Raw genomic sequence first — 17,982 nt, 5'->3', positions numbered from 1 at the left:
AAAACAAAGAAAGCAAGGAATGTCGCAGGTCAGGATGAAAGAGGAATAGTTGATAAAAGCTTAGTACTTTGAGTGGTTTTCTTGCTGCTGTATTATGCATCCCAAATCCCACTCAACCTATACATTTTTAAAAAAGTAAGAACATATGTCTTTAGCTGAAACGTAAAGCTACATTATATAATTAAATCATTTTGAATAAAATAATAAAATGTTATATATACATATATGTAAAATATATATAAAACATATAAGAATATATATATATATATATATATATATATATATATATATATATATATATATATATATATATATATATACACACACACACAGAAACACACACATACACACACTAATGTTTACATACATATACCATTTTGAGTAAAAATATATAATTATTGATATAGATAAAATGTTTTATTTTTATATATAAATATATATAAAATATATATATATATACACACATTTTTAATCTATTGTAAAAATAAAATGTAATAAGACATGAATATTTATATATATTTTTTTACATTTTCATTAAATTACAGATATATTACTTAAACTACATTTGCATGTTGTGGCTTGAAACCATTTCTGCTGGTTACATGATGCTGACTCAGGTTATATGAGCTGAACAAAAGGGATTCTGGGACATTATGCACTTGTGGTGCTTTCCTACTGACGTAACCATGAAATCAGATCATTTTCAAACATTTGTCTGGTTTCATCTGTTTTAAAGCTCCATTAATTTCAGTTAGTTATCTAATGCAGTGCTGAACTTGGTTTGTAATCACTGGTTAATCAAATGTGATGTTCTCACTTGTGTGCGCCTGCAGTTGTGTGTCAGAGACAACCATCTGCTTCTGCCTTAGGTGCCTGGCCTGGGTTAACTCTTGCCCTATATTCAAGGAAATGTTTAATGCAGATTAATTCTTATGTAACAGCACAGCCCTGTGAACTCAGACGGCATTCGCTTCAGTTTATATATACAGTTAATTCATATTGAAACAACATTTCTATTCTCAAGTACCCCAGTACACTGATAGAGTGGGTTGTTGGTAGTGCGCTGCATACTGTCATAGGAAAGATGATATGGAAGGATATATATGCAGGCAGTTATTCCATATTAATCATATATTATTAAAGTACAATTAATAGTTTTAATTAGTTTTAGTTTTTAATTTTTTATTTAAGTTTTAATAATTTGGTAAAGTGCTTTTGTCATTTGCATTTATTTAGATTTTATTTATTTATTTTATTTCAGTTTTACTCATTTTAGTTATTAAACTTATTTCAGTTAGTTGCCAATGCAACATTTCAAATTTGTTTGTATGTTTTGTTTTTCACCCTTTTAATTTGCTTTTTGTGATTTATCATTTTATGCATGTAGAGTAGATTCAATATATATTCAAAATTTACATTTAGCGCCATGTTTTACCATGGATGAGCTACAGGAGAAACTTAAAAGCATTTTAATAGTGCATTATTCCACATAATATTTAATTTTAATGAATTAAGTCATACGATATAATATCAAGAACTTCCATCTCTTCCTGTTTTCAGCATACATAATTTCACACCCAAGGTGGGCGAGAAAGACACCAAGAGGGCCATTCGCCAGGCCTTCGACGTCTGGCAGACAGTGACCCCGCTGACCTTTCAGGAAGTGGCCTACTCTGAGATCAAGAACGAGGGTAAAGAGGCGGACATCATGATCTTCTTTGCCTCTGGTTTCCATGGTGACAGTTCACCGTTTGATGGAGAGGGAGGTTTTTTAGCTCATGCATATTTCCCTGGTCCTGGAATTGGCGGAGACACACACTTCGACTCTGATGAGCCCTGGACGTTAGGAAATGCCAATCACGACGGTAAGTGTGGTACTGATTTTCAAAGCATTTAACTTTCAGTTGTATTTTCTTGTTGCTATTAACATTAGGACGTGTTTTGATCAAACCAACATGACTGTGGCTGATATAGAACGATTTACCTGAGAGGTCTGGACTCTTATCTTTTGACATATTAATATGTAGACAAGTAATATGAAGAGTGTTTTTTATTTATTTAAATTTGTAAAATTTTCGTTTGAATTGTATTTTAATTATTATTTTTTGGCTTTATTTAATTACATTTTAAATCAATCAAGCATAATCCCTGATGTAGTGATATGTAGAAAAGTAATATAAATAGTTTTAATTTTAAAAACGTTAATACATTAATAAATAATTTTAATGTAATAATTACATATTTACTTATTTATTTTTTGGGGGCTCTACTTAATGATCAATTTCATTTTATTAATTAATTTTATTATTTAAAAAAAAGTTTATTTATTTATTTATTTTTTTGCATCTGTATAATGATGAATTTTCATTTATTTGAATTTAATTTACTTTAATCAAGCATGGTAATGGCTTAATATGGAATAACTGACATTTCTGGTCTCCTAATCGCTGACATATTTTTTCCATAGATTTTTTTCAGATTTTATTTTTCTATATTATATTTTATTTTTTAATGTATATTTATTTTAATTTGTATTTCTTGTGTGTGGCTCTATTTAATTATGATTTTTCATATATGTGAATTTATGTACCTTAATCAAGCATGGTAATGGCTTAATATAGAACGATTGACCTGGCTTGTCTGTTCTCATTATCTCTCACATAGTAAGAAGAGTTGGATTTTCTAGAATGTTCTGCAGCTATAGATAGATAGATCAGTCAGATGTGTAGAGGCAAATCTTTTGGGAGCTTTTGGAGTGGTAAACTGGAGCAGAGAGCTGAGGAGCATCAGTAAATGCCACATGCGAAACATAAAGACACACAGAGCATTGCGTTCTTTCTTCACTTGCATCAGCCGTGCCTGCGTGCTGCAGATTTGCTGTGTTATCTTTGCCTGTGTGCTGCAGTGTCAGCAGTTCAAGTACATGCTTTATAGACCACAGAATCTGTACCTTGTTCACGTACACACACACACGCACACACACATTTCTTTACAGATCTATTACTCTACACTGTATCAGACCTAGTGGATACAGATCAAAAGTAAATGGTTTACAACAAACAGTAGATGGATTTATCTTCAGCAGCTGATGTAGATTTTATATTCCATTTATTCACAATGACACTCTCGACAGACACAAAATCAATTTCTTTTTAAAGAGACGGAGAATGAAATACACAGTTAAATTGCACAGGAAGAGAGTGTGAAGACTGATAAAGAAGAAAGGCTTTGGCCAAGAGATCCTCTAAGAAAGTAAACTAAATGTACTGTACAATGGGCACTTCTGTGAGCCATCTGATACTTGTAGCACCCATATACGCCAAACAACAGATCAGGCTATTTCTGTGATTTGAGTGATATGGTGTCACATCCCTTCTGTGTTTTTAAAGATCTGAACATGTCAGTCTCAACTGAGTCATGTAATAGCTTACACTTTCAGCCCATGCACAAGATGTTCCTTTAGATTCTGGATACAAACAGCGCTTTTTACCTGTCTACATAAGTGAGGAAAAAAACAGGCAAACTAAAGTAAACTCAGACAGCAACAAAATATGTATTTTCAGATATATTTTAAAATATGTTCACATAATGGAAACATACATGGAGTGGAAGAAATATATTGCTAATATATAAATGTTAAAGTTTATATACATAAATATATATATTTTTTTGTGTATTTATGTATTTAGTGTGTGTGTGTTTGTGTGTGTGTGTGTGTATATATATATATATATATATATATATATATATATATATATAGGTGTACGTACACACACACACACATACACACACTGAATATAAGATAAATTTGTAAATGTAAATTTATTATTCAGAATTTTGAGATAAAAAAACTACATAAAAGATATATCTCCAATATATCTTGTTAAATTATGGAAGCCTGTTTCCGCCACCATATTAAAATTTTGTTTTTTTTCTCAGAATTGTGAGATATAAACCTTGAAATTGTAAGAAAATGTCAGAATTGCGAGCTGACTTTTTTTTTTTTTTTTTCAAAAATGGACTTTTATAACTTTTTAGTTTTAGTTTTCAGTTTATATTTCCTGATTCTGAGAAAATACATTTGCAATTATGAGTTATAATGTAAGAATTGTGGGATATAAACTCGTAATTGTAAGAAAAAGTCAGAATTGCAAGTTTATAACTTTATATTTATCACAATTGTGAGTTATAATGTCACAATTGCAGGATTCACACTTGCAATTCTGAGAAATATTAAGAGTTATGAAATCACAAATCTGACTTTTTTTCTTACAGTTTTGAGAATCGGGAAATTCCTGTCAATTAGCCTTTGTCTATAAGTTTGTCTATAAACTAATAACCAAATGGATTGCACCTGGTTTTAGAAAACATAGAACTGGGTTTCCACACCTTTTACAGAAATGCAAATTCACAGGTGCATTATTCAATGAAAGCGAATGAGTATAGATGCTGTCATGCTCCAAAAGAAACAAAAAACACTATAAAAGTAGCACATTACTTATTTATCCCAAGTGTGCTGAACTCTTACTTTTTAACCAAATACACATCAGATATGCAGAGCCTTAAGCTTCGCATTGGTAGTTCTCCTGCTTCCATATTCTTATTCATGCAGTACATGCCATACTGTTAAATATTTCATCCAACATAGAATTCTGATTAGTACTCATTCAAAGATGGTTTGACCTTTCACCGTTTCCTTTCAGGCAATGATCTTTTCCTGGTGGCCGTGCATGAGTTGGGACACGCGTTGGGTCTGGAACATTCCAACGACCCCAGTGCGATCATGGCCCCCTTCTACCAGTACATGGACACGCACAACTTCAAACTGCCTCTAGACGACCTGCAGGGGATCCAGAAAATCTATGGTACAGTTATGATCTCTATCACCTCTATTATCATTTGCCATGATGGCTGAATGTCTTTTTAGATGAATAAACTTTGTTCTTCTTCAGGTGTTCCCACAGCCTTGCTGGAGCCCACCCGACCTCTTCCTACTCTACCTGCCCGACGCACACACTCCACCTCTGAGAGGAAACACGACCGGCATCGCCCCGCTCGCCCACCCTCTGGAGATCGGCCGTCCTCTCCCGGTAACGGAAAACCTAACATCTGCGATGGCAACTTCAACACTGTGGCCTTCTTTCGACGGGAGATGTTTGTTTTTAAGGCGAGTTGAAACAGTTCCCTCTCCGATATTTGATACAGATGGTTTATATTTGCAGATCATAATACAGTTACCATACTCCAGCTAATTTTAGTCAGATTTGGTTGTCTGTGATATGAAGAATTGTAATTCCTTGTAATCCCTATATTAAAGTGATAATTCACCCAAAATTATTTACTTACCCTTATGCCTTTCCAAACGTCTATAAATTACTTTCTTCTGTTGAACAGAAAGGAAGAAAAATTTGGAGAATGTTGGTAACCAAACAGTTGATGGTATCCTTTGATCTCCATAGTATTAAAACATACAGTTTGGTTTCCAAAATTCTTTAAAATAAATTCATAGAGGTTTGATGTGGTTGTTAACATACAATATGTTTTGTTGAAAGAAGGGATGCACAACATATTATTAGAGATTTTGAGCTTTTTTCTGCTTTCATACAATATTAAAACAAAAAATCCACCATTATTGGATATTTTATGGTCACATTTATTTTCTCTACTTAAAAAAAAAATGTATATATATATATGTAATTTTTACCAAATCGCAAAATTAATATCTTTATTTTTTCATATAAATTATTATAATGGCCTAAATTCACTTGTAGATTTTTTTTTTACACAGTTGGCCATTTATCACTTATAATGTGAAAATAATTTTCAGCTAAATAATATAATTTTTTAATATTGTGTATCCCTACTTGAAAACGGTCAGTTCTACATTATAAAATTGTTCTAAATAATCTATTTTACTAATCACAGGATCGCTGGTTCTGGCGTTTGCGCAACAACAAAGTTCAGGAAGGCTATCCCATGTTGATTGAGCAGTTCTGGAAGGGTCTACCTCCTCGCATTGACGCTGCCTACGAGAGATCAGATGGCAAATTTGTGTTCTTCAAAGGTACGATTAATTATCTGTACGACAGATGCCATGACATTAATTAAAAAAATATTCCATAAAAACAAGCATTTACAAAACTACCATGTGTTTATTGCTTGATATGAAAAGGGCAGCCTCAGGCTAGTTTTCTAGTATCTTTTGTCAGAACTATAAATTATGATACCAAATACATCCCAAAGCCCTAAAATAAAGTACCTGCATATGGCCTAGATAATAAAGAGAAGCCATATCCATTAAACATCTGTTGCCTTTGGATCAGCTTCAGCTCAAATAACCATATTTTGTACGTTTGTACCTTTTAATACAAGCATAGGAACACTAGAGTTAAAGGTTAGATAAATGCTGTTAGATTGTGGGTTAATCTCAGTAACGGTCTGCATTTATCCCCTGTCTTTATCCTCTATTGGGCCTGATAGCCTTAGTGAATCTCCATTCTGTGCTTTATTATTCTGTCTGTTCCTCCCTCGCTCCCCTTCTTTTAAACAATCTCTCTCTCTATCTTGCCGTCCTCACCCTCTTCCTCATTAAATTAGCCCGGCGCAGTCTTGCAGCACAAGAGAGGTTGGGTGAGATATTTATAACCTGAGTTTCTCCTGATCTGTGATGTTTCATGAGAAAACAATCTTGCAGGATGCCCTATAGCTATCTCAGAGAAAGCACATTGGTATTAGTAGATAAAGGGGTGATGAATTTCCACATTGTAGTAAAAAAAACAAAAAAACAAATTCTTATATCGTAATTCTGGGAAAAAGAACTGAGTTTATATCTCACAATTTAGACTTTACTTCTCATAATTGTTTCAATTTTGTAATTTAAATTTTTTTTGTTTAGAAATGCGAGTTATATATTGCAATGCTGAGTTTTTTTTACTCCTTAATGGAAACCAGATTGTCACAATTCGGACTCCCCTTCTCAGAGTTGCAAGTTTATATTTCAAAATACTGACTTTATATCATGCAATCCTGAATTTGTATCTAGCAGGATAAAGAAGTCAGAATTGTGAGATATAAACTCAGAATTGCAAGGAAAAACAGAATGAATTGTTATATAAAATATAGCAGTACCTTTTTTATTTTTTTTTATTCCTTGGAAGAAATAAGCTTCTATATATATCCAAACTTGTGGAGTAGATAAGCACATTGTTCCATTATGTGATAGTATTATTCAATATAACCCATTGAATTTTGACCTTATCTACTGCTGTTTTTTGACTCTAGGGGATAAATACTGGGTCTTCAAGGAGGTTACAGCAGAACCTGGGTATCCTCACAGTCTGGTAGAGTTGGGCAGCTGTTTGCCCCGCGATGGCATCGACACAGCCTTACGCTGGGAACCTGTGGGCAAAACCTATTTCTTCAAGGGCGACCAGTACTGGCGTTACAATGAGGAGAAGCGTACAGCTGACCCAGGCTATCCCAAACCCATCAGTGTCTGGAAGGGCATCCCCGATGCCCCGCAAGGAGCCTTCATCAGTCGAGAAGGATGTGAGTCAGTGAGGTTCCAATAACCTATTAATATTTAATGTGCCAATCAGCCATGTGGTCGGTGGGCATTTGATCTGACTGCTTCCCTCTGGTTTGAGAAGTTCAAGTTGGTTGAGCTTGGTTCTCGAGTGTCTAGTACTGGTCTAATCTGTTGTGCAATGCAACTCCCATTATAATAAGTGAAGCTTTATAAAATGTATAGTTGTCATTGGATGAACTGCATTCGAAGCTGAATTAAAATGGCAATAAATGCACACCTGAAATTACACATTTAATATTAATGCGGTGTTGCTTGGGAATGGTAACGATGATAAATATTAATTTGAGGAAGAATGGTTTATTCAGATTATTATGAATGCATTTAACTGTTTATTGCATGTTAGTATATTTTATCATAATCTGCTGCTGCTATTTTTCAGTGTTCATCTGTTGAGCATGATTATATATTTTATTGAGTAGTTAATAGTAATAAGCGCGCTGAGGTCTTGTTTTCCCCTCATCCTTGTAGAGTAATTGATTAGTGTTTGTATGATTCAGCACTGAAATATTGTTGTGTTGACAGTGACTGTTTTGGCTCCGAGTCTTCCTCAGTGGTGATCTGATAGCAGGTCTGGATTGGCACAGGCTCCGGAGACACAAAAAGACAAACACAACTTTTGGGTGTTAGAATTCAGTGTCACAATTGATGCATGATAACAAATAAAGCAAAAAATGGCAGTAGTAAAACTGTAGTAAAACTACAGTAAAACTGTAGTAAGATACTTTATTATGTGATATGTTAACGGTATAGAGCTATGTAGAAAAAAAATAAAATGAGAAATAAATAGCTTTTGAAAAAATTCAATATATATGGTCTGAAATTTATTTTTATTGTTTTTGTCAAAAAAGACTGAAACTTGGTTTTTACAAGTATCTTGAGAATGCTAGAAAGAAATTAAATACTGGAGAAATCTGTTGAGAATTTTATTTTATTTGAACTTTTTCATTTATATGCACTTATAAAAATAAACCATATTTTATAAATTAATATTTTAAACAATATTTTTAACTAAAATATTTTAAAACATGTAAAAATCTATTTGACTTTAATAAACATTTTTTTATAAAATATCTGTAAAAACATTTTATTTTTATAAAATGTTTAATAAAAAAAACTGCAATATAGTCTATATTTATATGTTTATATTTAAAATATAAAAAAAATAATAATAAAACATTTTCAAATGTAAAATTCCATATGGAATTTCGATTTTTTTTTTTTTGAAAATACATAAAATAATCCCTAAAAACATTCTAATATTCCTATGTTGGTTCATTTTGTATTGCCAAAAAAATATTCAATATATAACAAAAATAATAATAAAAGGGGATTTGTAAATAATCAGAATCAAAGTTACAGTTTAGCACTATAAAAATAAATGGGCTACTGACTCTGGATGATGAGCATCACTGTATTGGGTTGATGTGGCTAGTGTCTGTCTGTTCGGATGGATGGTAAAAAAGTGTCAGTTAAGTATTTTTGCTGTGGCTGCATAGAATTGCAGATTTCTCCTCCTCCTCTCTAGAGTATTATCCACTGAAGGAATGATCATCTTTTCTGCGAGTCATGTCATAACCTCTGTCTCAACATGGAGCCTAGGGCCAGAACACAAGATGAAGAAGCCAAGAGGGTTTATAAGAGCTGTTTGGTTTCCCCGTACCTCATGATTTTTCTGTCACTCAGATTTTGCAAAGAGGGATTCGGCAAGTCTTGCTCAGCAAGATCACGAGTAAGAGCAGGGAAAGTAACAGAGGAAGGACGAGCACTTCATCAATCACACCCTCAGGGGTTGCTGTCTGAAGCTTACTCACAGTATTTCTGTTTAGTTTTTGGTCTGTGCTTGTATAGATTTGGTTTGAGTGCCGGGAATGCATCTGTTTATGTGGCACTGGCAATCAGACTGACAGCTCTCTGAGGAATTGTATAACACTGGAGCAACTTTTTGAAATACTGTGTCATTGAGTGTTCACAAGGACAGCTATTTTTGTGATCATGAATATGAATGGAGCATTCTGAAAAGGACGTGCATCTCTGCCTGCATGTATAGACAAATATTTGCTTATTGACCTTATGTGCCAGAGAAACAGTGCACAGCCATCTTTAGAATTTTGTTTTGGAACTTCTGGTTTTGCGGCAGCTCAATAGCATCGCTGTTAAATAGTAATTCGCTTGGGGAAATGGATTTATTTATTGTAGAGTTAACAAAAGTTATCATATGCTTTACAGTGTTTCGAAGCGGATGTTATAAATGTCAGTAGACTGGGAAGATTTTAAAATGAGTGGTCCATTTATAAATTTGTATGACCTTACCTTCACGCTGAGGAAATACAAATTGAAGACCGAAAACAAGAAGTGCAGTGATTAGTTTAACCGTTTACTGCACTTTGACATTCTTCTCTTCATTTTCCTATTGCGGCTAATGAATCAGAAGCATTGCAGCTTACTTCTGCATTGAAAAATTGGGTGGATAATGAATGGCTTTCTATGATTGGTCTGTTCAAGTTTACAACTTTAGCTTAACAGTTAATGATTTAACTTGTTTTTGTAAGTTAATTCATAACTCATTACAATCAGTAATCAGCAGTCACTTTCGAGTCACAAAATTATGGCAATTAATATACTACTCGAATGATTTCCAGAGAGTGAAGCATGTAATTTTTATCAAACAATGGTGTGATTTTGTGGGCGGGACTATCTGTTTGTTGACCAATAGTAGAATTCCTGTTATGCAAATGAACTGACGACTTTTTTTTTCTCTCTTTGATTTTATTTTTAGTTTATACCTACTTTTACAAGGGAAAGGACTACTGGAAGTTCGATAACCAGAAGTTAACTGTGGAGCCAGGCTACCCAAAATCAATCATCAAAGACTGGATGGGCTGCGATCAATCTGAAGTAGTAAAGAACAAGGACCGTCACCTCCCTCACGATGATGTCGACATCATGGTCGCCATTAATGATGTACCCGGCACTGTAAACGCAATCGCTGTGGTCATCCCGTGCATCCTCTCACTGTGCATTCTGGTCCTTGTATATACTATCTTCCAGTTCAAGAACAAAAATGTCCAACAGCAAGTGACCTACTACAAACAACCCGTGCAGGAGTGGGTATGACGGACTGGGGGGCGCGAAGGACCCCAAATGCTTGACAACATAAGTGAGGGCTACTATGCTGAGGGTTGACCAGTGCCTGTTTTCTGAACCTTCAACCTTGTCCTTGAACAGGAACAAAACATGAGGAAAGGGAGTATCTTCTTCCTTCCCACTTGAGACAAAACTTAACAACAAATATTGCAATTTTTTTAGCATGAGCCCAACGGACAACTCTTCTGGGGATTTAACATTTGAAGTTGTGCCCTGGCCTTATGCTAACCAGATGAAGTCTTAACAGTCAGAAACCATCACTCCAATTTGACCATGACCATCTTTTCTCCAGGAGAGTTAGAGGAACCGCAGATTTGCAAAACGCCAGCAAATCCTTGTCTCGTTCGCAACATAGACTTGTACGTGAATTTCAAGTATTATCAAAGAATTTAAACGAGCAAAACAACTAAAAATACTTGAAAACCATGTAGGTAGAAAGGCCATAGAAAAGAATACCAAGGAATTCTTGCAGTCTTTTTCATTGATGGGATAAAAGGTTCACCTCTGGCACTCCTTGAAGACTTCAACATGTTTTTTAGAGGTGGATAGGAGGCACTTTCAAACTAATTAGCTTCATAACATCATCTGAATGTTTGCTAGAATTTTTTTCCCCTTTCCTCACCTGCCTATCCATTTCCACAGAGTAGGAAGAATGATTTATAATAACTAGGTCAGTCTTAACACCTCCTCCCACTCACTACAGTACTCTATTCCTTTTCATCTTTTGCTGTTTTATCAGTCTGTAACAAAAGAGGATCTCTTTTTAATGGCATTAGGTCTTTATAGGAGAGTAATTTTGTGTCATAATAGGCACAATTTGGTTCTTTAGAATAAGGCCTGATTTCTTGCAATCCCTATATTACATTTTGCTTTTATTAGTCATATTTCCAACCATCTTGCACAGTTTTTTTGTTACGACCTTACCTTTTCACCAAGTGTTATATTTGAAACACTGGTGCCAGGCAGGAACCATGACCAATGAACACATCTGAATATATAATAGCTTTGTTACCGTTGCCTCCAGGAGATGATCTCTCAACAGTTCATCCATCCTCTTTGAATGAACGTAATATGCTGTATGTCTTACATTTTCATGTTTTCAGTGTGGATCGTCTAACGCTTAGCTCATAAATGTCTGTTGGGTGCTTTTAATGGTTCGACTGTGCTATTTAATGGTGAAGTGTGTCTGACTGTCCCATATTAACCCATCTCTTTGTGCTCATCTGCTGTGGAAATGGATCTGATACATTGCACATTGGAAGGAGATGAGAAGTAATTGATGTTTATAGAATTCCAAATGGAACTTATAAGTGACACACACACACACACACACACACACACACACACACACACACACACATATATATATATATATTAGAAAAGGTTTGTAGCATCTTAATCGCAAAATTAAGATGGTACATTTGGCGAGACTCCCTAAAAGGCTTCACTTGGCACACAGTTTATCATTTGATATTGGGGTTTTACTGATATTTTTGCCTTAACACATTTAGGTTAAATGTTATGAAAACCATTTTATTTTTCTCTGTGGAAAGAGCATTTTTTTGTTTATTCTGCAGAGAATCATGTACATATTGTATTCACAATTCAGTGGAGCATGGGTCTGCAACAGAAACTACCTGGCATCTTCTTTTAGGCTTCTAATGTGTCTCCAATGGTTTGAGCATTATTCAAACTGGCTTCACTGGCATGGTGTTTGTGACAGTATGTCACTTCTGTAGTTTCCATATGTACATCTGCCCAAAAGATCATAATTTTGTTAATACATTTCAATCAACATTTTTTCTATATAGTCTGTTGAAGGTTTTGTGGGCATGAGAAAATTTATCTCTAAACCCTTGTCTTCCAAAGATTTTCACCCTCTTTGCGTGGTCTTCTTAAAGCTTTTGGACCTTCTTAAAAGGGGATCCATCACGTAACCACTGATTCGAAAGACAAAATACAGCAAACTTTCAGTGCAGTGCAACTATGAAAATGTATTAATTGCAACATATCTCACATTTGTGAATTTATTTCACCTATTTCTAACTTTGTATCTCCCATTTGTGGCTTCATAATTTACAAAGTGACATTACATCAAATTTTTATTTTTATTTTCTTACACTTTATTTCTCAACATGTGACTTCTGAATTAAAACTAGCAATATATATTTTTTTCTACTCTTAAGGCAAAAACAGGCTAAACAGACTAGTGGCGACTAATTCCATCACAAAAAAAGTACTGTGGTTCCATGAAACAGTGATAATATCAAATGTGTTTATCATAGTACTTTGATATGTGTCATGTAACTGAATGATTATCAATATTTGCATAGTACTTTATACTAGGGCTGTGCGATTAATCTTAATCGTCTTAAAATCACGATTAGAGCGTGCACGATTTCTTAATCGCTTTAAAGCACGATTTTCCACAGCCCCGACCCCCCGCAGTATATTCTATACGATCCAATCATAATGCAACACGCTTAGCACGAGAACAGAACAGACTGGGCATATGCCTATACGTAACTCCAGGTTCACACACTGTCTGTGATGCGTCTTTTTTCCGAGCTCATCTTAATGGATCAGAGCGTTCACACTGCACGCGGTAAAAGGCTAGAAATAGAAACGTGCAAAAATAATTATTATCTAGCACATGAGCATAGAGAGAGTTGTGAGTGCACAGGACGCAGTTTGAGTGAGATGAGACACGGTTTAAGTGTGTGCACTCTCTCCGGGCAAAAGCTGCTTCTGCACCACTTACACATACTGTATACACACTGCAGACGGCGTACGTGTGAACCTGTATAATGTATAACAAACTATTTTAACACCTGAGGCACGCTACAATGAGCTCTATGACCAATGCGTGAGAAAAAAGAAACAAAAAAGTCCCTGGACACGATATTTATTTATTTATATTTTTTTGCCATATGTCTAGACATTTTGTTTAACATCTTTACTTAGTGATTATTTTGACTTACGTTTGTTCTAGACGTGTTACAACTTTTTGATAAAGCTCCCATTGGCTTTCTGTTTGAAATATGTTTCAAATTCATACTGAATACATTTATGACTGTAAAGCATATCTGTGTGTGTCAAAATCGTGATTAAAATCGGAATCGCAAAATTGATCAAAGAAATCGCAATAGGTTTTTTTTGTCCATATCGCACAGCTCTACTTTATACCATTGTACTTTTTGGTTGGAAGAATACTTGGTGTGATGATGATTTTATGACATTGCTTTGCATTGACTATAGAATGTTTTATAACACGGTGGAAAAATTGGGTTATGTGACTGTACCCCTTTAAGACATGTGCCTTGTCTTTAAGTCCGCTATGGCACACTGAACACTGTTCATTTGCATTAATTTCCACCTAATTTTTATTTAAACTGTGGATTTATGAATACATCCCTTGATATATTATTCAATGCCTTTACTAAGTGAAAACAACGCATTACCAGTCATTTTTACTGCCCTCCATCTCATATATCATTTTTTGGACCTGTTATGCGAGCAGCTTGGTCGTGGGAAGAAAAGTGGCATGAAACCACAGCAGATTTTACATGTTTGTGCCCACTTGGGAAAGATCTGATGTTATTGTTTCTCAGCTCTGAATTCCGCATTTTTATTAGTCAGCTCTGAATCTAGAGCAACAACAACAACTTCTTGCAACAACAAGCAATGTGTCTGTAAAGTGATCTAATGTCTCGGGTACAGGAAGTATTGGGTGGGAGTTTTTTTTAAAGGAACACACTGTGCATCACCAATTGTCTTCCTCAACTTTAAATCTATCCGATGAGCTGTTGTTGGTACAAAAGACGGCAAACCACTTGCTCTAATAAGCCATGGATTGAATTTGACAATGTGGGACAATAGTGTGTTCCATACTTAAGAGGTTTTGTGTTGTTTATCTATGTCTGAGATCTTGTATAGCAGTGTTAAAGTATATTCTTTATCAATATGACAATGGCTTGTGATGGAAGAAAACTCATGTGGCAATGCTGCAGATGTACTCTATATTGGGATCAAAATGTTAAATTAAAATTTATTTACAGATTAATGGATAATTGTCAAGGTCACGTCATGCATCATGATCAGTCATATTGCTATCCACATAAAGGTGTTTCTGCAAAACACATATAAATCCAGCTATAAACCTACTCCCAAACTATATGCAAACACAAAAATGTTTACTTCCATATTTTTCTGTACAATATATTTGCCCTGTTTGGCAAATTAACATTATGTGGATTGCATATGCAATCCCAAATATCTGTATGCCGGTGTATTTCCATTTGGGACAACTGATGTTTACAAATGTGACCTAAACAAACAGATGCATTTACGCTTGTGATTCAAACCATGTCCAGAATATTAGTCTCAAATGCCTCTTTGACGGCATTTACACTTTTCATGCATTACTAAAAATGCATGATGTGACCATTATTTTTTCTTTAAACCTGCACTATTGTCACTTAAAGAATCTTTTGTAAAAAACAGAAAATTTTAATTCCAGACCATGCCATTTCATGAGGAATTCCTAAGCTAACAGCACCGCGCAAGCAATTATGTGTATATATTAACACACTGAACATTCAGCAGTGTCTGAGGTGAAATGTTTAATGTATTTATCAAAGGTGGATATCTTTAGAAATTTTTGTCGTAGGGTGAAGTGAACGGTTTGTAATGATAGAGGCTTATATGAAAAGCTATTTATTTATCATTAATGGTGACATACATTTATTCTACAGTTTATTTGAAATCAAGGTAAAGCCATGCCTATAACCACATCAGTTGCACAGAAAAAATAAAATAAAAATACAGAACTGTACAGGGAGATACGCAAAATAGGAATTCTCTGGTAATTTGCCTCTTTTAATGGGTATGATTGTGGCTTTGGACAACAGTCATTTTTAACCCAAGCTGCTGTTGCCTTTTGTTTTTTATGGTCCTTTTATGAGACTAACAATAGGACAAACATATCAGAGGTAGTCAAGGAACTAACTGTATTTATGCTTTTTAATTAGAGAGGGTTAACTTTAATGGAGATTTTATCTGAGATAGCTTTAAAAAAAAAAAAAAAAATTGGTTTGTTTTTTATTCTTATTATTTTTCTTGGCTGACCAAGATGAAATTTCAACTGTATCTGTGTATATAACTGGTTCTTTTTTCCCTTTGACAAGAATTTAAGAGTGAATGTCTCACTCTGTGATTTAAATAAATGTAGATTCTGTCATTGGAATTTTGATATTTTCTGATTTACTGGTCAAATGTTGCTGTCTGCTCAGCCTCGTCAGGTTTTAATGGTCATGTAAATACAAAGATTTACTGAAACTTTTCAGACCTTTTGTATTTTGCTTTCACTCTTAACGGTAGCCTCTGATTTCCTATGACACATTGTCATGCATAATGTTGATTATTAAAAAATGAGAGTGATCTTAAACGGATTGATTTATAAATATTAGAAATGATTTAAGTTTTATTTCTTAAATCTTTTTTTTAATTCTGTAAACAAGGAGTCGTTTTTATTTCGGTTTTCAGTCTACAGTTTTACACTGTGTATCTACTATCACCATGTTCAAAGAAATGTCAATAAAATAAAATTACAGAAATGCCAAGTGATGTTTGATGCATTATATAATGACATATATATATATATATATATATACATACATACTTAATTATCACAGGTTGATATCAACTACATACTACAAGCTTTTGATATCATGCAATCAGTACATGCACAGCTAGTGCACTAACTTTATTCTCTATGTCTTCAAACACATTGCACAACTTATAAAAGGCATAAATCACATCAAACCCATTGCACTGCAACTACAGCACCAGCATGTCTTCCGTTGTCGGAAATGAAACGTCCAGTCTAGTCAGTTCTTTCACAGTGCTTCTTTGGTTTTTAATACCAGTTAGTGCAGGATATCATAAAGCTCATATCGTCTACCTTTCTGTTGCCCATTCGGCATTGGGGCAAGTCAGTGTCTGGATCCAGACTGTCCTGGGGCTCAGGACCAGTATCGGTTTGGGCATTGGATGAAGATACTTCACCTTTCAATGACAGATTGCCTGAATCCTTCTGCTGCTGGTCAGCAGCCAAACTGGTACTCTGATCAGATCCCATTTCTTTAATAAATAAAAAAATCAAAACAAAACAAACAAAAAAACACAACAATATAGATTTGCTTGCGTTTTTCATTCACACTTGCAAACAATATATTTAGTTATTATTAGGATAAGTTTAATTGCAAATGCACTTCAGTCAAGATAAACTATAACTGCTTTTTGATTGTATTCTACAGTAACGTTATCAACTTTATACAAAAAGTACAATACTTAATAATTATCGTATTCATGGTACTTATGAAGATAAACAAACATGGTATAAACATGGTACATGTCTCAGGTAACCTTCATGAATTCATAAGATGATTATGTTAATGTTCAGCAACTTCCTTTCGCAGATGATTAGGTTTGAGGTAATGTTATTGACTGTACACAGATACATTATCATTTGTAACAAGACAGCAATGTATTCAGTAACGTTACACTGCAAAAACTTACAGACGCCACAAGCAGTTGGGAGCGTTTGTCACCGTGACAGGGACAAAAACAGATCAATAGTGCATTAACAAGCCGAGGCACAGCAAGACTTTACCCAACTCCGACTCCAGCCTCAGGAAGCTCGCGATATCGCAGCTGTGACTAGCTCGCGGTGTTTCCAGGCAGAAAACGCTCGGTGGATGTCGAAAGTCAGGAGCGCGTGCTTCTGCAGTGACGTTTCGCGGGTGGCCAGCTAATCGAAGTGTCAACAAAAACGACGTCAATGCTGAAACTCAATCGTGATTGGCTCACAAATCCATAGTGCCAGGAGAGGTGTGTCCTGTTGCTACGCAGGTTTTAGCGGATGAGCGGGATGACAAAACCATAGACGTAAATATTTACTTACATAGACAAGCAGATGTGGTCGGAATATGAACGCAATCCGCTTAATGGTTTAGTGTTTTCCTTATAATCGTTTTCTATGGGAAACCATTTTACGTGAAACTTTGTACATTGCGTTTGTACTGGGTTCATATGCTTGCCTGTACAAATATACGTAATCAATAATGTGTTTACTGATTTTTACCTTTTAATATCTGCGTTTTACCCATAGACTGTATAAAAAACACTACTTAATGCAAACGTCGTAAAAAAAATAACTGTAAAGGAGCCTTGCTTCGTTTTCCCTCCAG

At 34.7% G+C, this 17,982-nt stretch overlaps 1 protein-coding gene and 1 long non-coding RNA gene across 4 annotated transcripts in view; one reads left to right on the top strand and one right to left on the bottom strand.

The window, feature by feature from the left end:
* Positions 1-16,399, top strand: part of LOC128015974 (matrix metalloproteinase-24-like) — a 33,578-nt gene extending 17,179 nt beyond the window's left edge. The window contains exons 4-9 of the mRNA XM_052600250.1: positions 1,561-1,865; positions 4,704-4,865; positions 4,953-5,167; positions 5,926-6,064; positions 7,282-7,548; positions 10,365-16,399. Of these exons, the coding sequence (XP_052456210.1) occupies positions 1,561-1,865; positions 4,704-4,865; positions 4,953-5,167; positions 5,926-6,064; positions 7,282-7,548; positions 10,365-10,702 (1,426 nt within the window). The 3' untranslated portion in view covers positions 10,703-16,399. The remainder of the gene's footprint in view (positions 1-1,560; positions 1,866-4,703; positions 4,866-4,952; positions 5,168-5,925; positions 6,065-7,281; positions 7,549-10,364) is intronic.
* LOC128015976 (uncharacterized) lies at positions 12,346-17,978 on the bottom strand. Of its 3 annotated transcripts, XR_008184046.1 has the most exons (4): positions 17,312-17,814; positions 16,695-16,873; positions 12,610-12,672; positions 12,346-12,486 (listed from the first exon to the last, which is right to left on the bottom strand). It is a non-coding gene; the product is annotated as an uncharacterized LOC128015976 (long non-coding RNA). The 3 variants fall into 3 exon arrangements; XR_008184045.1 differs by lacking the exons at positions 12,346-12,486; positions 12,610-12,672 and adding an exon at positions 17,877-17,978 and having other exon boundaries at positions 15,475-16,873; positions 17,312-17,636; XR_008184044.1 differs by lacking the exons at positions 12,346-12,486; positions 12,610-12,672 and having other exon boundaries at positions 15,475-16,873.
* Positions 17,979-17,982: the final 4 nt, after the last annotated feature.

Source organism: Carassius gibelio, chromosome A6 (assembly GCF_023724105.1).
Source record: "Carassius gibelio isolate Cgi1373 ecotype wild population from Czech Republic chromosome A6, carGib1.2-hapl.c, whole genome shotgun sequence".
Lineage (NCBI taxonomy): Eukaryota > Metazoa > Chordata > Actinopteri > Cypriniformes > Cyprinidae > Carassius > Carassius gibelio.
This window is presented reverse-complemented; position numbering and strand designations above follow the sequence as displayed.